This window comes from Pavona decussata, unplaced genomic scaffold (assembly GCF_977016875.1).
Source record: "Pavona decussata unplaced genomic scaffold, jaPavDecu1.1 SCAFFOLD_87, whole genome shotgun sequence".
Lineage (NCBI taxonomy): Eukaryota > Metazoa > Cnidaria > Anthozoa > Scleractinia > Agariciidae > Pavona > Pavona decussata.
Window position 1 is genome coordinate 1,812,469 of NW_028145504.1, and position 19,635 is coordinate 1,832,103.

General features: G+C 37.9%; 2 protein-coding genes across 7 annotated transcripts in view; both read left to right on the forward strand.

Moving 5' to 3' along the window:
• LOC146474713 (uncharacterized) overlaps window positions 1-6,707 on the forward strand; it is a 37,518-nt gene extending 30,811 nt beyond the window's left edge. For 5 of the 6 annotated variants that reach the window (XM_085116478.1, XM_085116480.1, XM_085116477.1 and 2 more), the window contains 4 exons: window positions 429-647; window positions 1,081-1,441; window positions 3,384-3,609; window positions 5,926-6,707. In XM_085116478.1, coding sequence (XP_084972604.1) covers window positions 429-647; window positions 1,081-1,441; window positions 3,384-3,609; window positions 5,926-6,301 — 1,182 coding nt within the window. In that variant the 3' untranslated portion in view covers window positions 6,302-6,707. The remainder of the gene's footprint in view (window positions 1-428; window positions 648-1,080; window positions 1,442-3,383; window positions 3,610-5,925) is intronic. The other variant, XM_085116482.1, reaches the window with a different exon arrangement.
• A 932-nt stretch (window positions 6,708-7,639) lies between these two features.
• On the forward strand, window positions 7,640-15,179 carry LOC146474715 (uncharacterized). The gene is made up of 7 exons (XM_085116493.1): window positions 7,640-7,988; window positions 8,544-8,733; window positions 9,707-9,853; window positions 10,723-10,831; window positions 11,252-11,314; window positions 12,336-12,418; window positions 13,683-15,179. Exons 2-7 carry the CDS (start codon window positions 8,590-8,592, stop codon window positions 13,758-13,760), a joined length of 624 nt encoding a protein of 207 aa, XP_084972619.1. The 5' UTR covers window positions 7,640-7,988; window positions 8,544-8,589; the 3' UTR covers window positions 13,761-15,179.
• The last annotated feature ends 4,456 nt before the right edge of the window (window positions 15,180-19,635 follow it).

Sequence of the window (19,635 nt, forward strand, 5' to 3'; positions counted from 1 at the left end):
TTGATTACACAAATTTACTACCTATGTCATAAATGTGATTATACGTGATTATTGTTACTATTTTAAGTTGCGACATCTTTGATTTTTGCATAGACTAACTTTAGATGCACACCTTCATTGTAAATAAGTGTAAGCATACTTTTTTTAAAAAATTATGTTCATGCGGTCGGGCTTCCACATCCAAAGTTGAAACCAGTCATTTTTTTTTGCTTGGGTAGTATCAGAGCACAGGCTGCGAAGCCTGAAGCGAGAAACATTAGACAACTTCCACAGAAGTAAAAGCAAACAAATTTACAAATGAAAGAACGAACAAAGAAAACACACAAAAACTAAAGGTGCAAAATAGGTAACTGTTGAAATTAAGCATAAGGCTTACAAGGTCAACGCGAATTATTTCTTATTTGATGGAATATATCTACTGTAACCAGGTAAGCAAGAAGCTTAAGGAACTGGCTGAAAAAACCACTGAAAACACCGAGTTCTTGCAAAACCACGCTGAGAAGGTCGAGAATTTTGCTGTGGAGTTGCTGGATCAAGTACACACAAAAGAAGAAGCCAACATCAAGGACGAGGATGGTGCTGGTGATCGTTACGGATCGTTATTTAGTGAGATGACGAAAATAGGAATAATTTATGGGCAAAATAAGGTACGTAGCTATTGCACTTTCGCCAACAGCCAGAATCAGTACCTCATCCTTTGCTTTCTACGTGTACCAGACGCCCTAGGCCACCCATCCGCTTATCGTTGACTCCCCGTGACCACTATCTGTAAATAAAATGCATTTCAATTTGTTAACGATAAATGTTTCGATTGCGATTTTTTGAGTCAATTTACAAACTTTTTTCTGGCTTTTAAGGAATATCAAAGAGAAGGGTCTTTTTTCGTGATTGCCTAAAAATAAGATGACATTTTTAACCCAAATTAAATTAAGGGTGAATAAAATTATTCCCAAGCCAACAGTACAGTTTCAGTTTTAAGTTTTAAGTGTCTAAAATAATCTTGTTTTTACATGAGGTCCAAACTTTGACTGTCAGTGGGGGAAAACTGTGCAATCAAAATATTTTTCTACTTTCTTGCAGTTTGTATCCCATCCATTTTTGTTCAAAAGAGTGAAGCTGAGGTGGCAAAGGGGATCACCTTTTAGGTCGGCTGGAGTACTGCACATTCTTCTGTGGTCGTCATTTGTTGTGCTGGAGACAATCCTAACCCCTCTTCTGCTTCCACTGATTGGATACACTTTTTACAGAGACCAGAAAAGAAATCGGAAAAGGAATCAAATGAAAGAGACACTTCAACGGAAGCCAAAGGAGACGATCCCGGAAAGCAGAGAAGAACAACTGGAATTGGTTCCATTAGCCACAGATCAAACGGCAAAGCACCCAGAGGTGACTCCTGAAGATGGAAATCGTACAAAAGAGCAATCAGGGAATAGTTTTGGAGGTAAAGGCTGTCTGAGAGACATGGGAACGTCAACTTTTAACATAAATTTAATTTTGATTAACTTTTTCAGTCCACACAAAGGGGATTTTATTCTCTTGCAGGGTCCTCAAAACGAACAAAGGAACGCAAAATGTTTATTCACTATTTATCCAGGCCAAAAACAACGCCTTCGGGAAAAAGGTCGCCTTAGAGGGTACCCTGCGATAACCTCTGGCAAAAATGATGATAATCATCATCATCATCATCCCTTGACCAGGCTACGCTGGCATGGACGTCAGTAGGGCCCAATATATTTCTCCGATAACGATGTTCTTGGCCTATCCTGAGACCGAAATTTAAGCCCAAAACCTATAGCAAGGTATTTCCTAAAACTTTAGGATTATCTTTCCCCAAAAAAATAACCATGTTCCCAACAAATTTTATATATAACTTTCGCAAAAGAACCTTAGCCTGTTTGACATCTATACCAACTTCTGTACCAGTCCTTTGTTTCATTTGAAAATTTAAAGCAGAATTCAAATTTCGAAAACTACAGCCCTTTTTGTCGACTTTCACAAAACATAATGGAGCTCGTCATCGGACATATTTGCCTGTGCGTCGTTGTACACGGGCTCCCCAAGATAGGGCTCTTTTAAAACAGCCTTATTCTGTTATTTTTCGCCTTACGCCAATCTTCAACGTCAACAACACCATTTCCTTCAGCTGTTATCGGCGGTCCAGCTTTTTCCAAACAAACATCAACTCGGAAGCAGTAATAGACTTCCTGAATAGGTGATCGTATGAAACCATAGGTCACCAAAGCGTAATATAAAAGTTTTTATGGCGTTTAAATTCGGTCGAAAACTAAAGAAAAATATTCCTTCGAACACCCACAAAAATTACAATTGCTGTGTTTTCATTGTGTTTTCAGAGCTTCCAAACGCCGTTTTGAGTGGTTTATCTCTCAGTGGCTGGTGAACAAAGACAGGTCTTTTCAAATTATGATTAGTGCCAACCCCGGCCGCATTTCTCACACTGGGAATTGTTTTGCCGTTGTTCGGCGAGCCGCTAACTTTGAAAAACATCACAACTTCACAAAAATAAACACCAAATACAATCAAATCTTAAACAAAGAAGAACAAAGAGGTCTATTTATATTGTGATAACTGCCAAACATGTCGTATTTCTCACACTGCACATTTTTTGCAGTGGTTCGGAGAGCTGCTGCTGGAAAATATCACGTGTTCAAAAACAAACAACACAAAAAACGAAATTAAATGTTGAAAAGAAGAAAATCGGATTTATCAGGTCTTGATTACCACAGAACGACAAGTTTTTAATTTTATTGTTTTGTGTGTTATGGACAAAGCGGAAGGGGCGACTGCAATCAGTGATATAGTGCAAAGAGAGAACAAATTAACATGTTTTGTGGAACAGGAGGGCAATTTGTGTGCGCATGCGTTCAGCCGCTGTACAAACAGGGTGTCTTTGCGGCAGCTGGCCCTCTGCTATCTGTCCTATCCTTCACGTAATAGCATTAATGGCCACTTTGCAAGATACCCCCTTTGTTTGAGTTATGTCAGGGTTGACGATGCCATTCGTATTCTTCAGTCCCAGCGGAATTGGCCTTTATAGCTAACTTACTTTCTACTTATCCTCTACGTGCTCCGGAGGACACTTGAGGCCATCTTCATGGCTGACACCAACCTAAAATTGGCTTTTCCCTTGATTACGTTTCCCTCAAATGTGAACGACTGGATATTGCTGCGTATTCACTGGAAATCCGGTATTTAATAACACACGCTACACATAGCAAAATTCTACCCGTTTACGGAACCAATTTTATTGTAGGATTTCAAAGATATTACTCGCTTACCGCTGACATATTACAATGGGGATAAATAACTGCTGGGTTTTTTTTTGTTTTGTTTTGTTTTTGTTTTTGTTTTTTTTCATTCAACAGAAAGGTACTATGATTACATCAACACTCCTTTGGTAATCTTCATAAAGACTCAATTTATGAGAATGGTCTTCATTGCACTTCACTGCCGGATATGCATTCTGGGTTCTTCTGTTTTGCCAGTGGTCGAGGAATATCTAGTTTTTATTTTCTTCATGGCAGTGATGCTTAGCGAGTACGACCAGTGGAGATCATCAGCACCTGAAATCCGGAAAAAAATCTATTTTAGGTAAGTAAAACTAGTAACACTAGTGTCCCACAATTTCCGGAACGAGACTCCTTGTTCTATGGCACTTTCAACTAAGAGCAAAACTAACCCCCCGGACTGGATTGATTTCTCAACATGCGTTTATCCCAAACATATGGTTCGTGGTATGTCTGTAAAGTAGCTGATTATAGCTAAGAGCAGTTACCACGTAAAATAAAGGTTTTTTTATTTTATTTATCAACAACGTCTGCGCAGTCAATCGAACGAAACCGAACGAAATATCATTCAAACTTAATCAACCCAATTGTTCGATTGCTTTGCAATTAGTTCGGTAATCAAACAAAATCCAACTGTAACTTGTGGGTGTGTTCGATTACCAAACGCGCGAGTTCGATCACCCAACTCAGTCCATCCAATCAAATCAAATCGACGCCATTGGTTCAATTTTTTTTGTGAGAAAAACAAAACGCTTAGATTTCGATAAGCACTGCCCTCTCCCTCCTCACTTCTATCTACCTTGCAATCATCTTTTGAGCTATCTTTTACAAAACCTTAAAATACGTAAGTAGTATGAGACAAACAGTTCTACGCCAGTTGGAGTAAAGTTGAAGTGACGTCATTATCCCCAGGGGTGACGTCATTGGAAATGATGACAGCATAATCTAAAAATAGAATAATGACATTATCGGGGTGAAGGGTGAAGGACGGCGGATGATCCCTCCACCCCTTTCATCAAATGATGCAATGGGATTATTTTAAGCTTTACAGTAACCTAAGTGTCAGGCTTTCGTAAGGGGAGAGGGGAGGGAGCAGAAAGGGAAGGAAGGTCGGACACAAACGTCCGGATTTCGGACGTTTACGCTCACCGGATGAAACACAAAAGATTATTATCTAACACCGTGGGAAAGGCTACTCTTATCTGCGAACTGAATTTGAAGTCATGTTACTATAATTTGGCTTAAGATAAAAATGAATGTAATTAAAAGAAGCCTTATGTCCTTATGTCCGTTCGTCGGATTCAATACAAGATCGATCGAGAACTCTGCCGAGGAAGCCGTTTCGAACAGCGCGCTTGGGTAACTTGAACGGGCTTCACTGATAACATATTGTAAATATAAACTGTAGAAAATCCTTTTTGGCTACAGTGCGAAGACATGCAGTCGTCGGCTGGGGTTGATTCGAAGACACCAATAACAGCAACGGCTATGAAAGGTACCCTTGTTATGACTGTTATTGGAAATTTAAAGACATCAAAGAGTGAAATGGAGCGTGTGGTGCGTCGTAAACGTTCTTTACTCGGATCCAACCAAGTGTAATTTGACTTTTTTTCGGTTTACTGATAGCAATGAACAGGATTTTAGAGGTCAATGCCTTACCGAGTCAACTTGTTCGTGTTTGGTGAACAATTCACTCTGAAGTTAACGCTACCGCCACTACAGAGAAAGCGAGAGATTAAAGCACTTTAAAAGTGTGTTTTGCCCAATTACCTGAATTATTTTTACGGCAGTTCTTTTAACCGCTCTGAGCGCGCTATCTCAGTAAAAATTTAGCAACCTGAACTCTGCGGCTCGTGTTGACACTTGGCGTAACCGAAATTGATTTTGACTGGCCACAATGTTCATGGACGCGTATCGTGTGGTGCGGGGATGGAAGGCTTGTGTCAAAGCAGTCGTCCCCCTAAACCTCCCCACCCCCCATCCCTGAAAAGCCTGATACTCATGCTAGCTTCACAGTCATTTGATTCTACCGTCATAAAAATGGATAGAATGTTTAAGGGTTTGCTATCTTGAACAAGTTGCAGAAGAAGACATTTATTTCACTGAATACAGAAGTTGAAATCAAGTGGAACTCATTCGGAAGTGGAAATTTTCTAATGGATAAAATTTATCTTGAGGCGCCACTACAGTGAAACAAAATAGCAGACGTTATACAAGACGCATTTGCAAAAGAAATTAACCACTCAGTGCAGAGAAACGAGACTTTTTACAGCCCGGTCAAGTGGTATCTAAAAATAGATAGAATTGTATAAGTTTATTATTTTTAGTTACAAGGTTATGTGTTTTTGCTGTTTATAAAAGATGACGCACCGTTACCCATGTTATTATGTTAACGGGGCTTGGTCTTTTGCTCTTTCGTTTAAGTTACTTCCGATGCGTGCTAAGTCCTATAAAAACTTAGCATGGATAGAATCTGATTGCATGTTGAAAGTCGACTTCCGTTTGCTGATGAAAAGTGCATTACTCGAAATTCATCATAATTATGATTATTTATTATAATTCTTATAATTGTTGTTATTATTATCATCATCATCATCGTCATCGTCATTATTACTTGCAGAGATATGTGGAACTGGGTTGATCTGTTAACCATGGCTATTTATATCATCATCATCATCCTCCGAGTTATCGTTATCATCCGCGGCGGGGATCCATTCAACAATCGTTTACTGGAGATCCTTAATTACCTCTACGGCTTTAACACCATGTTCCTGATTATTCGATTTTCCAATCTCTTGGCACTGAGTTCTGTCTTCGGTCCACTACAGTTAGCTTTGTTTAGAATGTATGTTGATTTGCTGACTATTCTTGTGCAGTTTGCTTTCGTGGTTGCTGCATTCTCGGTGGGCTTGACAAAGATTTTCTTAGCCGAGATGTCATTTCTAATTTCAAGCAACAATCAAACAGAGGAAATTGCAGCAGGATACACACCGTAAGTTACCTTTGTACTGATCTTCAGGAAAAATATATTGTGTTTCTTTAATTGAAAAAGGCGCGCACTATGTAACACAATTGTCCCAAAAGAGGAAGACAAAACAAACAAAAAACACTTAGTAGTAATCTTTATTTACCCACAGTCAAATTTAATCAGTTAATTATTTACTAATAAAACACCTGTTTTCCATGGATGCCGTGCCTAGAATTTTAATATAGCAATTATCTAAAAGTCTCTTAAATTCACCCAGAGATTCTGCTTGCCTCACATTTTGAGGAAGACTATTCCAGAGAACAGCGACGCTGTAGCGAAAACTATTACGAGGATAATAAGTTCGTGGCAAAGGAATAGCTAGTTTATTTACAGAATCCCGGAAAGTGTACGCAGTGGCCTTAGATCGATTTATAAATTTGGAACTTAAATGCTCAGGAGCGAGGCCGTTTAGGGATTTATCAACCATTACGGACTTTTAAATGTAGCGCTGAGTTCTAAGATTGGTCCAATTAATACTTTTAATCACTCGTGATGCATCAGCGTTTTGAAGTGTTTGAAGTTTGTCAGATAGCTTTATGCAATAATAGTAGTATAGTATGCAACAGTTAAGCCAAAACTGGCTAGAACACAAGATTTATCTCGCCAAAAACGCCATTTCCAGACTGGGGTTTTTCCTGGGATAGCGCGTGGGGTCGCGCGTGGGAAAGCCCTCTCGTGTTTATTCAACGAATAATCAAAACGCGTTTAAACCAACCAAGTTAGTTTATTTATTTATCACAAACTTATATATACAATCCTCAAACCTTTCGGAGAAAGCCAAAAAGTGTAATATAATAAAATAAAATACGTAGAATATTGGAATAGCAATTATACATCGCTATTTTAACCCTTAACAAAACAAATTTAATTACAACTCATGCTTAAATTTCTAGAGACACGATGGTAACTCCATCCTCTAACACTTTTCTTTTTGGATACGAAAAGCCATCTCTGACTTGTTATAGGTATACATACGAGATAAATCTTGTGTTCTTGCCAGTTTTGTTTAGTTTATATCGAAGTTTCTCAGTGTTAACATGGATAAAAATAGAACATGACATCGTTGATAAACCTGTTAAAGCGGATAATAACCTGTTGGTAAGGCTAAAATAAAAAATGACATCATTGTATTATAATTAAAGTAACGTTAATGAATATCGAGTGCATTTTAGCCACGAGATCAAGACAATAGGCGATGACGTCATCTGGGTTTATTAATTCCCCCTCAAGTTAATGAGATTCCTCCTCAAAAAAAAAGGCCTAGCTGGTGTATACTATACTACTAATAATCGAGTTTTGTAAATAAGATGCAACGTAGTTGTGGGGACAAATTGTCTCACCCACTTTAGGGCTGCTATACCAGAGGGATTTTTTTTTTTTTTATCGATGTGGCTGCCTGAGGTAAGGTTTTTGTGGAAAAGTTGTATACTATTTGGTGATAGTTGAAAGGAGGTGTATACTTAGAATCGGTAATAGTTATGTATTTCAGGTGATTCACGATGACTTGTAGTTAAAGAACTGCTAATCTCAACATCCCGAGTGTGTGTTAAATTCGAGATCGTCCCATTTGTCTATTCTAATAATATGTATATAAAGTAATTGATTTTTTCCTTTATTTCTTTATAAAGGTTTTGCTCTCAAGAGGCGTTCTCGTGGTAGGTACATGTGGCGATATTTTCTTTTCACATTTCTAAAACTGTTGAAATGATACTCAACACATTGTTCTGAAAAGGACTGAGCCAAAACTTTTTTTCTCTTTGATATAAGAATTGTGCTCGCTATTGTGGGAGTGCGTTGATGTTCATGAGCTAGATTTGGCAATGCCCTTATGCCATTGCTCTGAGATCGGGAATGTCTACAAACATAATTTACCAACACGCTCGCGGGAACAGCACAAGCCACGCGGACTCAATTTTGAGTTTCGTTTTATTTGAATTCCATGCGCTCGCCTGCGTGTCTCCGAAATTCAAACACTGGTCTCGTGCCGTGTGTTTTCAAGGAAATCACAGTTCACTTCCTCTAATGAAAAGCTAGGCCCAAAACGTCTGGGCTTTTTTGAAAATTTTGGCACTGCTCCCTCCTTTATTCAACGTTTGTAATTTACAATCGTAAACTTGAGTGCACTTGTGATTGACATAACCATAATGACTGACATGTTGACTGCATCATCACAGCGATTCCTCTTCTTTTTCTTTTCTTTTTTTTTTTAGTCTTTATAAGGCGGCTAGACAGCTGGTCTGGTCTGTATTTGGAATCATGGAGTCGACAGATTTAGAATCACACACCACTTTGACTTCGGAAATTGTTGCAGTCCTGTACTTGATTTTTTTGATTTTGTCGGTGATCATGCTGGTGAACATCCTGGTGGCTTTATTAACAAGTACCTTCAAAAAATACAGGGTAAAGAACCATTTCTTCCTAAGAAAACTTAATTAAACCTTAAGCTAGCGGTGAATACGTATAGGAGTGTGTTTACTGGATAGTGAAGTAAGTGTACATTTCATGTAGACTTGATAACTGTATACGCACAAAATCATCCTTAAGAATTTCGTAAAAATGTATTTTATTAAGAAAATAACAAATAAGATAAAAAGCCATAAAAGCTACTGGGACAGCAAGCAAACACCTCTTCATTTTAGGATAATTACTTCTGCTTTTGCATTAGGTAATATCTTAAGGTAAATATCGTTCATCTTTGCTCTAGTAGAAAAAGGCGACGTTTCGGCAATACTGTCGTCGCCTCATACAAAACTAGCTTGTATAGTTAAAGTCTAGATATTGTCATGGGCTTTGTTTCACGCTTTTAGGCTTGGTTCATCGATTACCAATTCGCGAAACTAATACGGTTCCTGGTTGCATGTCATTTAAAGGCGCCAAAAATGTTTGTAATATTCTTGCCCCGGGTGGTCTTGTTTAGAGTTGTCATTCATAAAAATAAAACAGAAGATGTTGCTAGGTGTCTGTAGTGTTGTTAAACAAGAATGACTGCCAGACGAGTTAGATAAATAAACAAACACAACAATTCAATTTTTTTTTTTTTCGTGTTAGATCATTTAATCCTTTCTGGAAATTTTTAAGGCTCGGAAATTCCGGCGGCATGGGATTTTTTGGGGGTGAATCTTTGGTCGAGGGAGTTTGGTTGGAAGCCCTAGGGATTTCCGGGGTTTTGATTTTTTTCCCCTCATTCGATCATTCCCGTCACTTGAAATCCGGAGTACCCCCCCCCCCCCCCCACCCCTCCCGCCATGGGACTAAACAACAACATGAGGTGTAAAGATTAATTCTAAATATCAACAAAGTGTTAAAATAACCACCGAAAACGAAAATTTCTCATTCGCCTCACCTTCTTTTCCTTTTCTTGGCGATTCGTTAGACCAACTGGGAAGTTGAGTGGAAATTTGGGCTGGCCGTGTTGGAAGAGCAGTTTGAACGCAGGCATGCCATTGTTATACCATACAACCTACTCACATATCCAATCTCACAAATCTACCTCTCCAAGAATGAGGATACCCGAAAGGAGGTATTTACTACTTTTTTGTAAGAAATTCATTTAGTCTTGAGGCACTATGATAATGATAATAATAATTGGAAACAATATTGTAACCATAATTAAGACCACCCCAGAATCATTTGCAACTAAGCAATTCCAATTCCAACTAAAATTTGTTAATTAAGATTGATGTTACAATATGTTACAATATGTTTCCAAGTTGACAATCAGAAAGAATGGAAATGAGCGTGTCTATTGACATTTCCAAGACAATAACCATGCCGTTACACCTTCATTGGTCACGTGACTGTCACTGTACATAAACTATATCGCGGAAATAACTTAGCTATTTAATCCAGTCATTTAATTTGTACATTTATTGACCTTTTACTTAGAAAGGACCGTCATTATTTCCCCTTTTAACGTGGCTCAGGCGAGCCACTAGAAAGAGAAAGAGGGAATAAAAGGAATCGGATGCACGCGCGAGGCGCTTCCGCGTTTTCCTCGCTTCGCGCGTACTCAGTGGTTAGTGGGTCCTAACCGGCACCAGGAAAGTCATAATTTCGACTCCCCTTAGGAACTCGAAATGAAAGTTGTTGTGTTGATTTGAGGGTTGGTGGAAGTTATTTGTTAGAAGTCATCATCTTAAGCCTAAATTGCCTTTGAAATAATTACCTTTTCATTATAAAGAGTAAAGTACGGCGTATTGAAAACAAAAACAAGGTTAATGGCCGATTCATCACTTTTCATTCCCTTGGTCTTTGACATACAGTGATAGTTAGTGAGGAGCTTTAACGTTAAAGTTGTAATGAAACACTTTAAAACTAAAATCAATGACATGACATTTCTTCCTTGGCATCAAATGAATTGATGAAGATTTTGTTCTTTGTAATTTCTAGAATTCTGACGATCGGAAAACGAAATACAACAAATACTTTAGAGAAGAATTTATTCCCGCTACCACCGAACGCTACAAAGAAAAATACCAGGGATTATTTTCGTTATCAGGTAATAAATAAGTTGAAAAATAATAATAAGTAGTAGTAGTAGTAGTGGTAGTAGTGGTAGATACATCTCATATAGCACAGATATCCGCGAACTTTTAGAAAAACAAGATAATAATTATAACTTTATTACTTTCATATGTAGATCATGCTCTTTTAATGCTAACTAGTTTGCATTTATATATGAAAAGCAGTGAGGTTTGTATCAAAACAAGGTCACCCCCAACCTCGCCTCCAATCCAAGGCCGGGTCACTAAGCACACAACTGTAAAATGGCCTATTCAAAAGTTCTGTTTCGCCCCCAAAGTGTCAATTTAGCTGTGGTAGCCTAGGGGCTGATTCAAACCCTTCTAGATCCTTTTTGGCAACAATTTGATATTCTGAATTTATAGGGTGCTAACTAATGATTCTTTGGTTTTTTTAGTTGACGACAAGTTGGACCAGCTGAAGAAAATCGAAACACAGCATTCAGAGGAGTTGCACAAGGGTTTGTATTCATTCATCTTGGACGAGAGTTGAGGGGAGATTTGAGCTCTGCATAAGCTTTTAATTGGAGGAGGTTCAAATTCGATGAGTGGGCATGATATAGATGGTGGTTAACTGTGAGGAAGTTCGATAGCTCTCTCACATTTTTGTTCTGACCAGGTCTTTGACCACTATCCATCCGCATCCGTATCCTGATAAGGGTAAATGACAAAGATTAGAAATTTACAGGAGAAATGGCAAAAAAAATTTATGCGTTTATGTTATTGACTGTAGTGTTGGCAAGTACTAGTCAGCATTGGTTTTCTGTTCCCCGATTATGTAAACAATATGTTTGCAACATTCAAATGTGGTTCAAGAATTGATTCCACTAATTCTACACATAGCCTACTAAACGTAAGAGACTTCTACAAACTAAAATAAATCAATTAGGTCGCGCCGAAGCCTAGAGATAAGGCAAAGTTGTATGGACGAAAGCCCGTTGGTCTAGGTCCCTTTATTAAGCTTGTAATAACATAAACTCCCAAGAGAAAAACTCAAAGGTAAAGTTTTTCACTTTGTCACCAATTACTGTATATTAACGGGCGTCTCAGAGGAAAATAAATTCTAGTTCAGGGGATTGTTAAAGTCATGTTCATTGGCTCTGATTGGTCGATTCCGACCCACTAAGTTCGATGCTGTGAACATTGTTTTGTAGTACGCCTGATTATGGGCCAAGTAGTTCTTTTAATATGAAAAACGGACGCAAGATGGATAGTCTGAACAGTCTGGTTACGTAGATAACTGCGAGAATCTTTCTTTTGTATAACTTTTCATCCGCAGTAAGTATACATGCTTTATAATTATTCACATTCATTTATTCCTCACGGGTATATTATGAACTCAGAACATGGTCAGCTCCCAGTTGCCTTATGCTCCATTTTCAATAACCGTGTATGTAATTTCCAAAACGTCTATTTTCAAACTTTCAATATTAAAGAAATATTAGACAACAGAAAAGCAAATTACGTTTCCGTTTGCTCTAGTTGGGGAAACATTGAACGATCTTCAAGAAAAAATCAAGGCACTCCACGAAAAAACTTCCAGTCGAAGTCAGATGTCCTTGCAGGTTAGTCTTAAAACAACAACAACAATTTGGTAGTTAGGTTAAAGAAGGCAGTGACCTTTCTCCCTTATTGTAAATATATAAGTTATATTACATCAAAGTAAGACGTTAGCGAACTCCTGACCTACGACGTTTGTGAACTGGCTGTTAGCGAATCAACTCATAGGCGAAACGACCAGTTTCTATTTTTCTGTGTTTGTGGAGAGCTCGAAACAACATTTCAAAGGCTCGGGTTTTCTTAGGCAGGTGAAAATAAACGATAATACCGAACAACGTTTCGGAGTCGTCATGACGCCATTATCAAGTTCTTGCCCGGAAATTGAAGTATTTATTAAAATAACAAACGCAACGGCTTTGAACAACCGAAATGACACAAGTCGATTAATTTCATCCACTGGATAGCGAGTTATCCACTCGGTATGAGATAATTCTCCCATCTTTGAAAATGTGGGTCCTGGTTTGAAGTGCTGCGTACAGACTGCTGAGTGCTTCATAGGTTCCCATTGAGCTTGTTTTGTCTTCACGAAGTCCACCCAATATTTTTGCGTAGTTTCTTCGCTTCAGGGCGCAAATCGCTGAAGAAAGGAATCGCATGAGCAAAACTACCATTCGTTGTATTCACAATGTTGCTGCAGTTAGCTATAACACATCTATCTGGCATCTATCCTTCTCACTAAATTTCCTCTTCGATTCTCAAACAGGGCTTCCCGGTTGACGCCACAAACCACAACTAGACCCATTCTCCTACTGAAATTCTTGGCCGTGTATCGAAGTGGCGGCAGCTCTACAAAATTTGGAAATTCTTAGAAAATCGAGAAAAAGTCCTAAGGCCATATTTTTTTTTTCGTGCAAATGATCAGAAACAAAGAGAGTTTTAATTTTGATTGCAGCAAAACTTAGGGGTTAGGGGCACTTTGTTGTAAAGTCCGTGGTAATATCTGTTTTTCTTTTTTTTTTAATTTGGTTAGCAGGAAGCCTTTGAATGAAATCTTCTAAGAAGTCTGTTTAGATATGCTTGTTATAAAAAAAATAAGCTGCAAACTTCTGTAACCCTACATAAGTTAAACAAGACTTATAAATTCGGTTTTGCACTAAAATAATTGCTGTTTTTGGTTTTATTTAGAAGGTTAAATAAAGCGTCACGCTAATTCAGTTGTCTCGCTAATAAAAACCTGCATACAGAACCCTAACAACTTTTTTGTCGACTGTTAAGGAAATACCTAAACTTCGGAATCTGATTTTAAATTTGCGTTTGTATAACCCTTAGCCTACTACTGAATTCACGGGAAACAGCAAGGATCAGGAAAACATGGGAAATGAAGAAGAATCTGGTGAAGGCGCCTAAGAGAAAAAATCAGGTGGAATGATTGATATGCAGTGTAATGGAAGTTTAATAATTTGAATAGTTTGCTGGGCTTGTTGCTTGTTTCATGGAAAGTCGGTGTCAAATTATAATGTGGTTTTAAAAGAACTAACGCGAATTGATGCTCTTTCAGAGCATTCGGAAATCGAAAAGGGCGCATGAGAGTTGTAAGCAACTGAGATCAAGCGTTCGAACCCTTGTCTTCTCTCGACGATTCACGTTCTCGTTTGACCCAAAATAGCAATTTGTTTTAACATCAACTATACTAGAGGTGAAATGGTGCCTTGCATAAATGAATTAAAGAAAAATCGTGCTCAAGTTGAAAAAAAATATTCAGCAAGAAATTCTGAGTCCTCCCAAATAAATTCGTACCCATGACCTTGCAGGTGCCGTTTGGATACTCTACTATTGAGCAATGGGTGGCTTTCTCATTTTGCTGTTGGCATATTGAGCATTGACATATTGTAGTTCTGGAAGGACATGTGTCACATATTTGAACCTAGTTATATTGCCTCGCTTACCACCAGTCCGCCATAGTTCAGTGCTAGAACATCCAACCAGCGCTTTAAAGATCATGGGTGCGACTCCCGTTTGCAGGACCCAGAGTTAGCTTGAGCCCGCTTCTTTATTAACAACTTTACAGTAAAAAAGTAGCGACACTGAGAAAGCATTGCTGCGTCTATTTTGCTTTCCTTAACCAATTCTTAGAAAGTATAAATGGATTAGAACTAAATGAATATTGATAAATGTAAGGAGAAAAACAACAAAAATTAATATAAACTGTTTTCAACTTTGTGAAAAACGCTCCTTGTAACGTGCAGTTGTCAGGCGTATACAGTCAACTCTCTCATAGCGACCACTTCTCGTAAGCGACCACCTCTCGTAAGCGACCACTTCGTAAACAACCGTTTTGTTTCTCAGTTAAATACTGTTTCAAGAGCTCTCTCGTAAGCGACCACTACTCAAATTTCTTAAGGGACCGCGACCACGTTTTTGGCCAGAAATTACACATATTCTTTTGTTTTCTGTTTCTGGTAAGCGACCACCCAACATAATCACGTATGATCGTTAGTAAATCATTAGTCAGAAGAGACAAAAGTTCAATTTTTAATGACGCTTCCCCGAACTGCTGACAGATACTCACAGTTTACAGACAGAGAAGATGGCTATAATTAGATCTGTAGGTAAACGGGAATTGTTACAGTGATCTGTTCCACGATGTTATACAAAGCTTGATCAAGGGAATGAATAGATGTGAAAAAATCAAATAAATTAGTTTCTATTTACCTAATTTTATCTGTTAAGGTAATATTTTTATGTAATTTATTAATCAATCCAGTTTTAGGCTTAGTTTGTTGATCTTTCCCGTAAGCGACCACCTCCCGTAAGCGACCACTTTGTCGTGCCCCAAGGGTGGTCGCTTACGAGAGAGCTGACTGTAATCTGACGATTTGTTTAAAGTCAATCCAATCTGTTTTTCTGCTTCGAGTGAAACCTTACGCTGACCACTCGAGCACGAGATAGTGTTTTAAGAATAATGTGTGTGCATAACGGTTTAGCTTAAGAACACTACGAGTAGATTCAATTATATCATATTTGCGAAATAAAGAAGTAGTCACTAGAATTTAAGGCATAATTTTAGTACCTTTATAACTCCTTTTAGGGTTATTAGTATTTCTAATTACATTAGAAGTTTAGTACTCTATCATTGTTTACAGCGATGATAATTAGTTTTTGTCAGCTTTGTTGTTGGCTACCACAAACAGCATTTCATGTACCGTAAATACGGTGAGCTCAAAAATAATCTGATAATAACAGACAAGAGAACAAAAAGAGAGAACAACAGCACCTAAACAACAAACAAAAGTCTATATCACAATGCTTTAACAACCAGAGCCCCTTTCATTAAAGTATTTCGGTATTTCAGTTTAACGGTTTTCAGCCTAAGCTTTGGCCTATTTGTGTGCCGCTCGGTTTCGCTTACTGTTGATTCTCTTTCTGTTTCTTCACAGCCATTTGGTATTTTGTGTTCGTGTTTCCATTTTAGAAAGATTGTCATTTGATTTTATCTTATATGTGGAAGGATGCTTAACCTCTAAAACTGCAGTTTTTCATTTATGTAATCGTTTGGTAGTATTGTCATTGAGTCAAAATCTTAAGAAAACTTTTTTTACTAATTATAATTTTATGAGTTGATAGTGAAGTAAAGGCCATAATCGGCATGATTGAGTGTCGTGTGAAACATGCATACAATGCGGTGTAGATTTCTTACGCTAATAAGCGAGTGTGGTAAAGTTTACGGCCTAACGTAAAATAAATTGATTTTGAGACAGCAATAATGCAATGATAATTTGTTATTAGGTTTCGTGTGAACAGCAGTCATTTATGATTATGATAAACATGTAGTGGAAAAATTGACTTTCTTAACTTTTTGTATTTTGGAGCTTTGGGGTAAATCAAGAGATCCAAGACAGCAGATCGAATTCGTGACTCAATTTTCGCGTCATATGACGTCCGCAACACTTCCTGTTGCGGATCTCAAGAAATCTTTGGACCTACTATCTATCCTTTAAGTCTCATCGTATACTTGTATTACTTTGGAAGAGGACGGAATCTTCCCCCCTACGCCCCAGAAGATAAGAAAGCCCAGTCTAGATAGGCATACAATTGACACATATGGTTAGAAAGGGTTGTATTCAGGCTTCTATTATCTTTTTGTCAATGTGGGCAATTTTAATTAAGCACAATTATGATATGCGAGTGTAAGCGTGTTCAAAAGTAAAGTGATTATATTGGATGTTTGATGGAAAAAAACCCATGTAGGTCGATATGAAATGGGAAGGGGAATTTTCTTGCACCCTGCGTATGGTTCGTAGAAAAAAATATTCCCGGCCCATGCCGAGACCGTGAAATCTCAAAGCGAAACCCTTCTATGCTGTCGCGTAAACGGCTCTGATTTTTAAAGTAGCCCCATTACAAGCCCAAGAAATGGTCACGTTTACAGCATAAAAAGAAATACAATTTCAGAAAAACGCATTTTACTTTGGAACGCGTCTGTGTGAAATTTGTACCTTTTCGTTGCGCATGTATTGTTGGCTTATCCATTAATAAACAAGATGCTCAATTTGACCTTTGTTTAGGTTGATGAATATTAAACGTAAAAATTAATTTTCCTTTGAATCACTGCAGAGAGATTAGAGAGCAATGTACGCTCGGCCACAAGGAGACATTAGGAAGCTTTAGCAACAACGACGGCGACGGCAGTGAAAACGTTGTTGTTAAAATGAATTCGCTCTTTTTTTTTTTCAAACGTCATCGCGATAATTCCAAGTCGCTTTAAATATCAAATGTTAGTGAAATTTCCTGGAGTCTAATTCTTGGAGACCGCACCCAAGTTTAGAAAGAGAAAGAAAATTCGTCGTCGTGTGTTTACGTCCTCCATAAAACGTCCCATCAGGAAATTTCACGTCCTAGTCGGGCAGTGACGGCAAAGAAATGTACCAAAAAGTGTAATGCACGAGCAGAGATGTTGTTTTGGTTGTTAAGCCTATCGCTTTTTTGACGTTCTCGCTGCCGTCGCCTTCGTCGTTGCTAAAGCTCCCTACTAGTAAGCATAAAAACTGAGATCGTCCGTACGCAGTGGCCCATATCAGGGGCACCCAACGGATCGTTTCGGTAAATTATCTGTTGGGAAGGCCCTTAATCCCCTACAATTTTCTAAAAATAATTTTCGCCTCGAACTTTCGTGATATGGGAAATTTAGGACCTGGTGTTTTCGGATTGATAAAATGTCGTTTCGGGTACCGAAAAAAGGTCAGCTAAGATTTTCGGAAAGGAAATAAGACCTAAGTTTTTTGGGAAATGGACAAAAACGCCCTAATAATTTCGAAAAGACTCAAGTTCCCCTATAATGACCGAACGGATAAAAATATTATAGCGCAGCTTTAAATGAATCTTCGGATCTTTAAAGACACTCCAGATAACCTAAAATAGCGTGTCAGAGGATCTGAGAGAAAACTCCCATTCGGTGCCCTTGTCATATCGTTGGTGGTTGCTCCGCAAAAAATTTCACGGCCACTTGATTATAAGTGACTGCTTCTTTGCTCAGATTTGATCCTTGGATATTCTTGATAATTTCACATAGTATGCTTGTCCTGCTTTTAAGCATTTACTTAAAAGAGCACTGACACGGAGATTTCTCAGTTTGTGATTTGGTCAAAACTGCTCAAACATGTAACAAGGTAACTCTTCGCTAACATCAAATTGCTCTTAGAGCACCGAGAATAAAATATTAAGTGATTTTTCCCGGGTAGGACACACTATAATCAGTTATTGTCAAAAGTGAGACATTTTTTCGACAACCATATTCTTGTCATGCTTTATTACTTTCTTATCTATCCTTTTCTCACTCATGGTGTCTATGTCTGGGGTCTAACCTTGCCCTCATTTTTAACACAGTAATTTATTGTCCAGAAAAAAACAATCAAAATAATCCTTCTCTGAACCAAAATCCCATTCTGAACCTCTGTTCAAATCTCTTAACCTACTTAAACTCAATGATCTAATCGAATTTCAGATACTCTCTTTTATTTATCAGTGGTCACACAAACTGTTACCCCCCTGTTTCAGTGAATATTTCAAATTTACATCTTCTGTTCAACGAACAGAAATCTTTATGTAGTCTCGATTAATACTACTCAATATGGCTTACGCTCCCTAAAATTCGCTGGTCCTCGCCTTTGGAACTCCTTGCCTACATGTATAACCAATACAAGTTCTCTTAGAATATTTCGTAAAGCCTTAAGACCTCTATACTTAATTATTATTATTATTATTATTGTTATTGTTATTGTTATTATTATTATTATTATTATTATTATTATTATTATTATTATTATTATTATTATTATTATTATTATTATTATTCTGATTAATTACCTGCTTTAATTGCCGCATGAAGAAATACTTTTTATAAAAAATATATTCTTAATTCTGTCTGTAATTGTATTTTGTTTCTGGGGTCATCCACAAGACTAGCCTTGTTATTTGGATGATCCCAACTCGCTCTTTTTTTGTTGTTATAATTTTACTTTCCTTAGTTGAACTCTGTTTTAGTTGCCTATGTAAATTCAATCTATGTCATGTAAAAGTTAAATAAATCATCTTTTTGTTGATGTTGTTGTTGTTCTTTTAGCGTTGTCTTCTAATACGCTGGAAGAACTTGAAACAACTGGCCAATTTTGTCTTTCAATCCGTTTCAATCTTGGCCATCTGCGGCCAAAGGCAACTAAAGCTTTAACACTAGATTATGTTATAGTGAACCATCATTTTAACACTTCCGTCGATGCAAATGCGTTTTTTGGCCATTCAAAATAATATGACAAATAGGTCAAAACACAAATAGGTACCCGAGGCACTTATTCAATTTAGCTGTCAAGAAATTCGTTAATTTCAAAGTATCAGATCAACAGCACATTCCATCAACTGAAACATCTACACCCACCATCCGAGTTGTCATACTATTTAAAGATCAGGCCTCTGCTAATGTAGTGAAGAAACGTATCACAGACCTCAGCTCAAAAATCAAGACCACAATTCAGGCTGTGTTCATCAGCAGAAAACTCAACGAAGACCTTAAAGTTCGAGAAGTCAAGCCTGCCACTGTTAACCAGCAATGTCTAGTTTATAAATTTCAACGTAACCTGTGCGATGCAGGATATGTTGGTTACACTCGCGGCCACCTCCACGAACGCGTTGATGGACACAAACAAAAATCGTCGTCTATTTGTAAACACTACTTGAGCGAACATAACTCGAACGTGCCTCGTTGTCAGAATAATTTCACGTGCTAGCTATA

Bases quoted from the DNA above. Each gene is read 5' to 3' on its own strand.
- LOC146474715 (XM_085116493.1), top strand. From the start codon at position 8,590: ATGGAGTCGACAGATTTAGAATCACACACCACTTTGACTTCGGAAATT. The intron at 9,854-10,722 runs GTATTTACTACT...TGTAATTTCTAG, and splicing joins ATGAGGATACCCGAAAGGAG to AATTCTGACGATCGGAAAAC. The intron at 12,419-13,682 runs GTTAGTCTTAAA...TATAACCCTTAG, and splicing joins GAAGTCAGATGTCCTTGCAG to CCTACTACTGAATTCACGGG.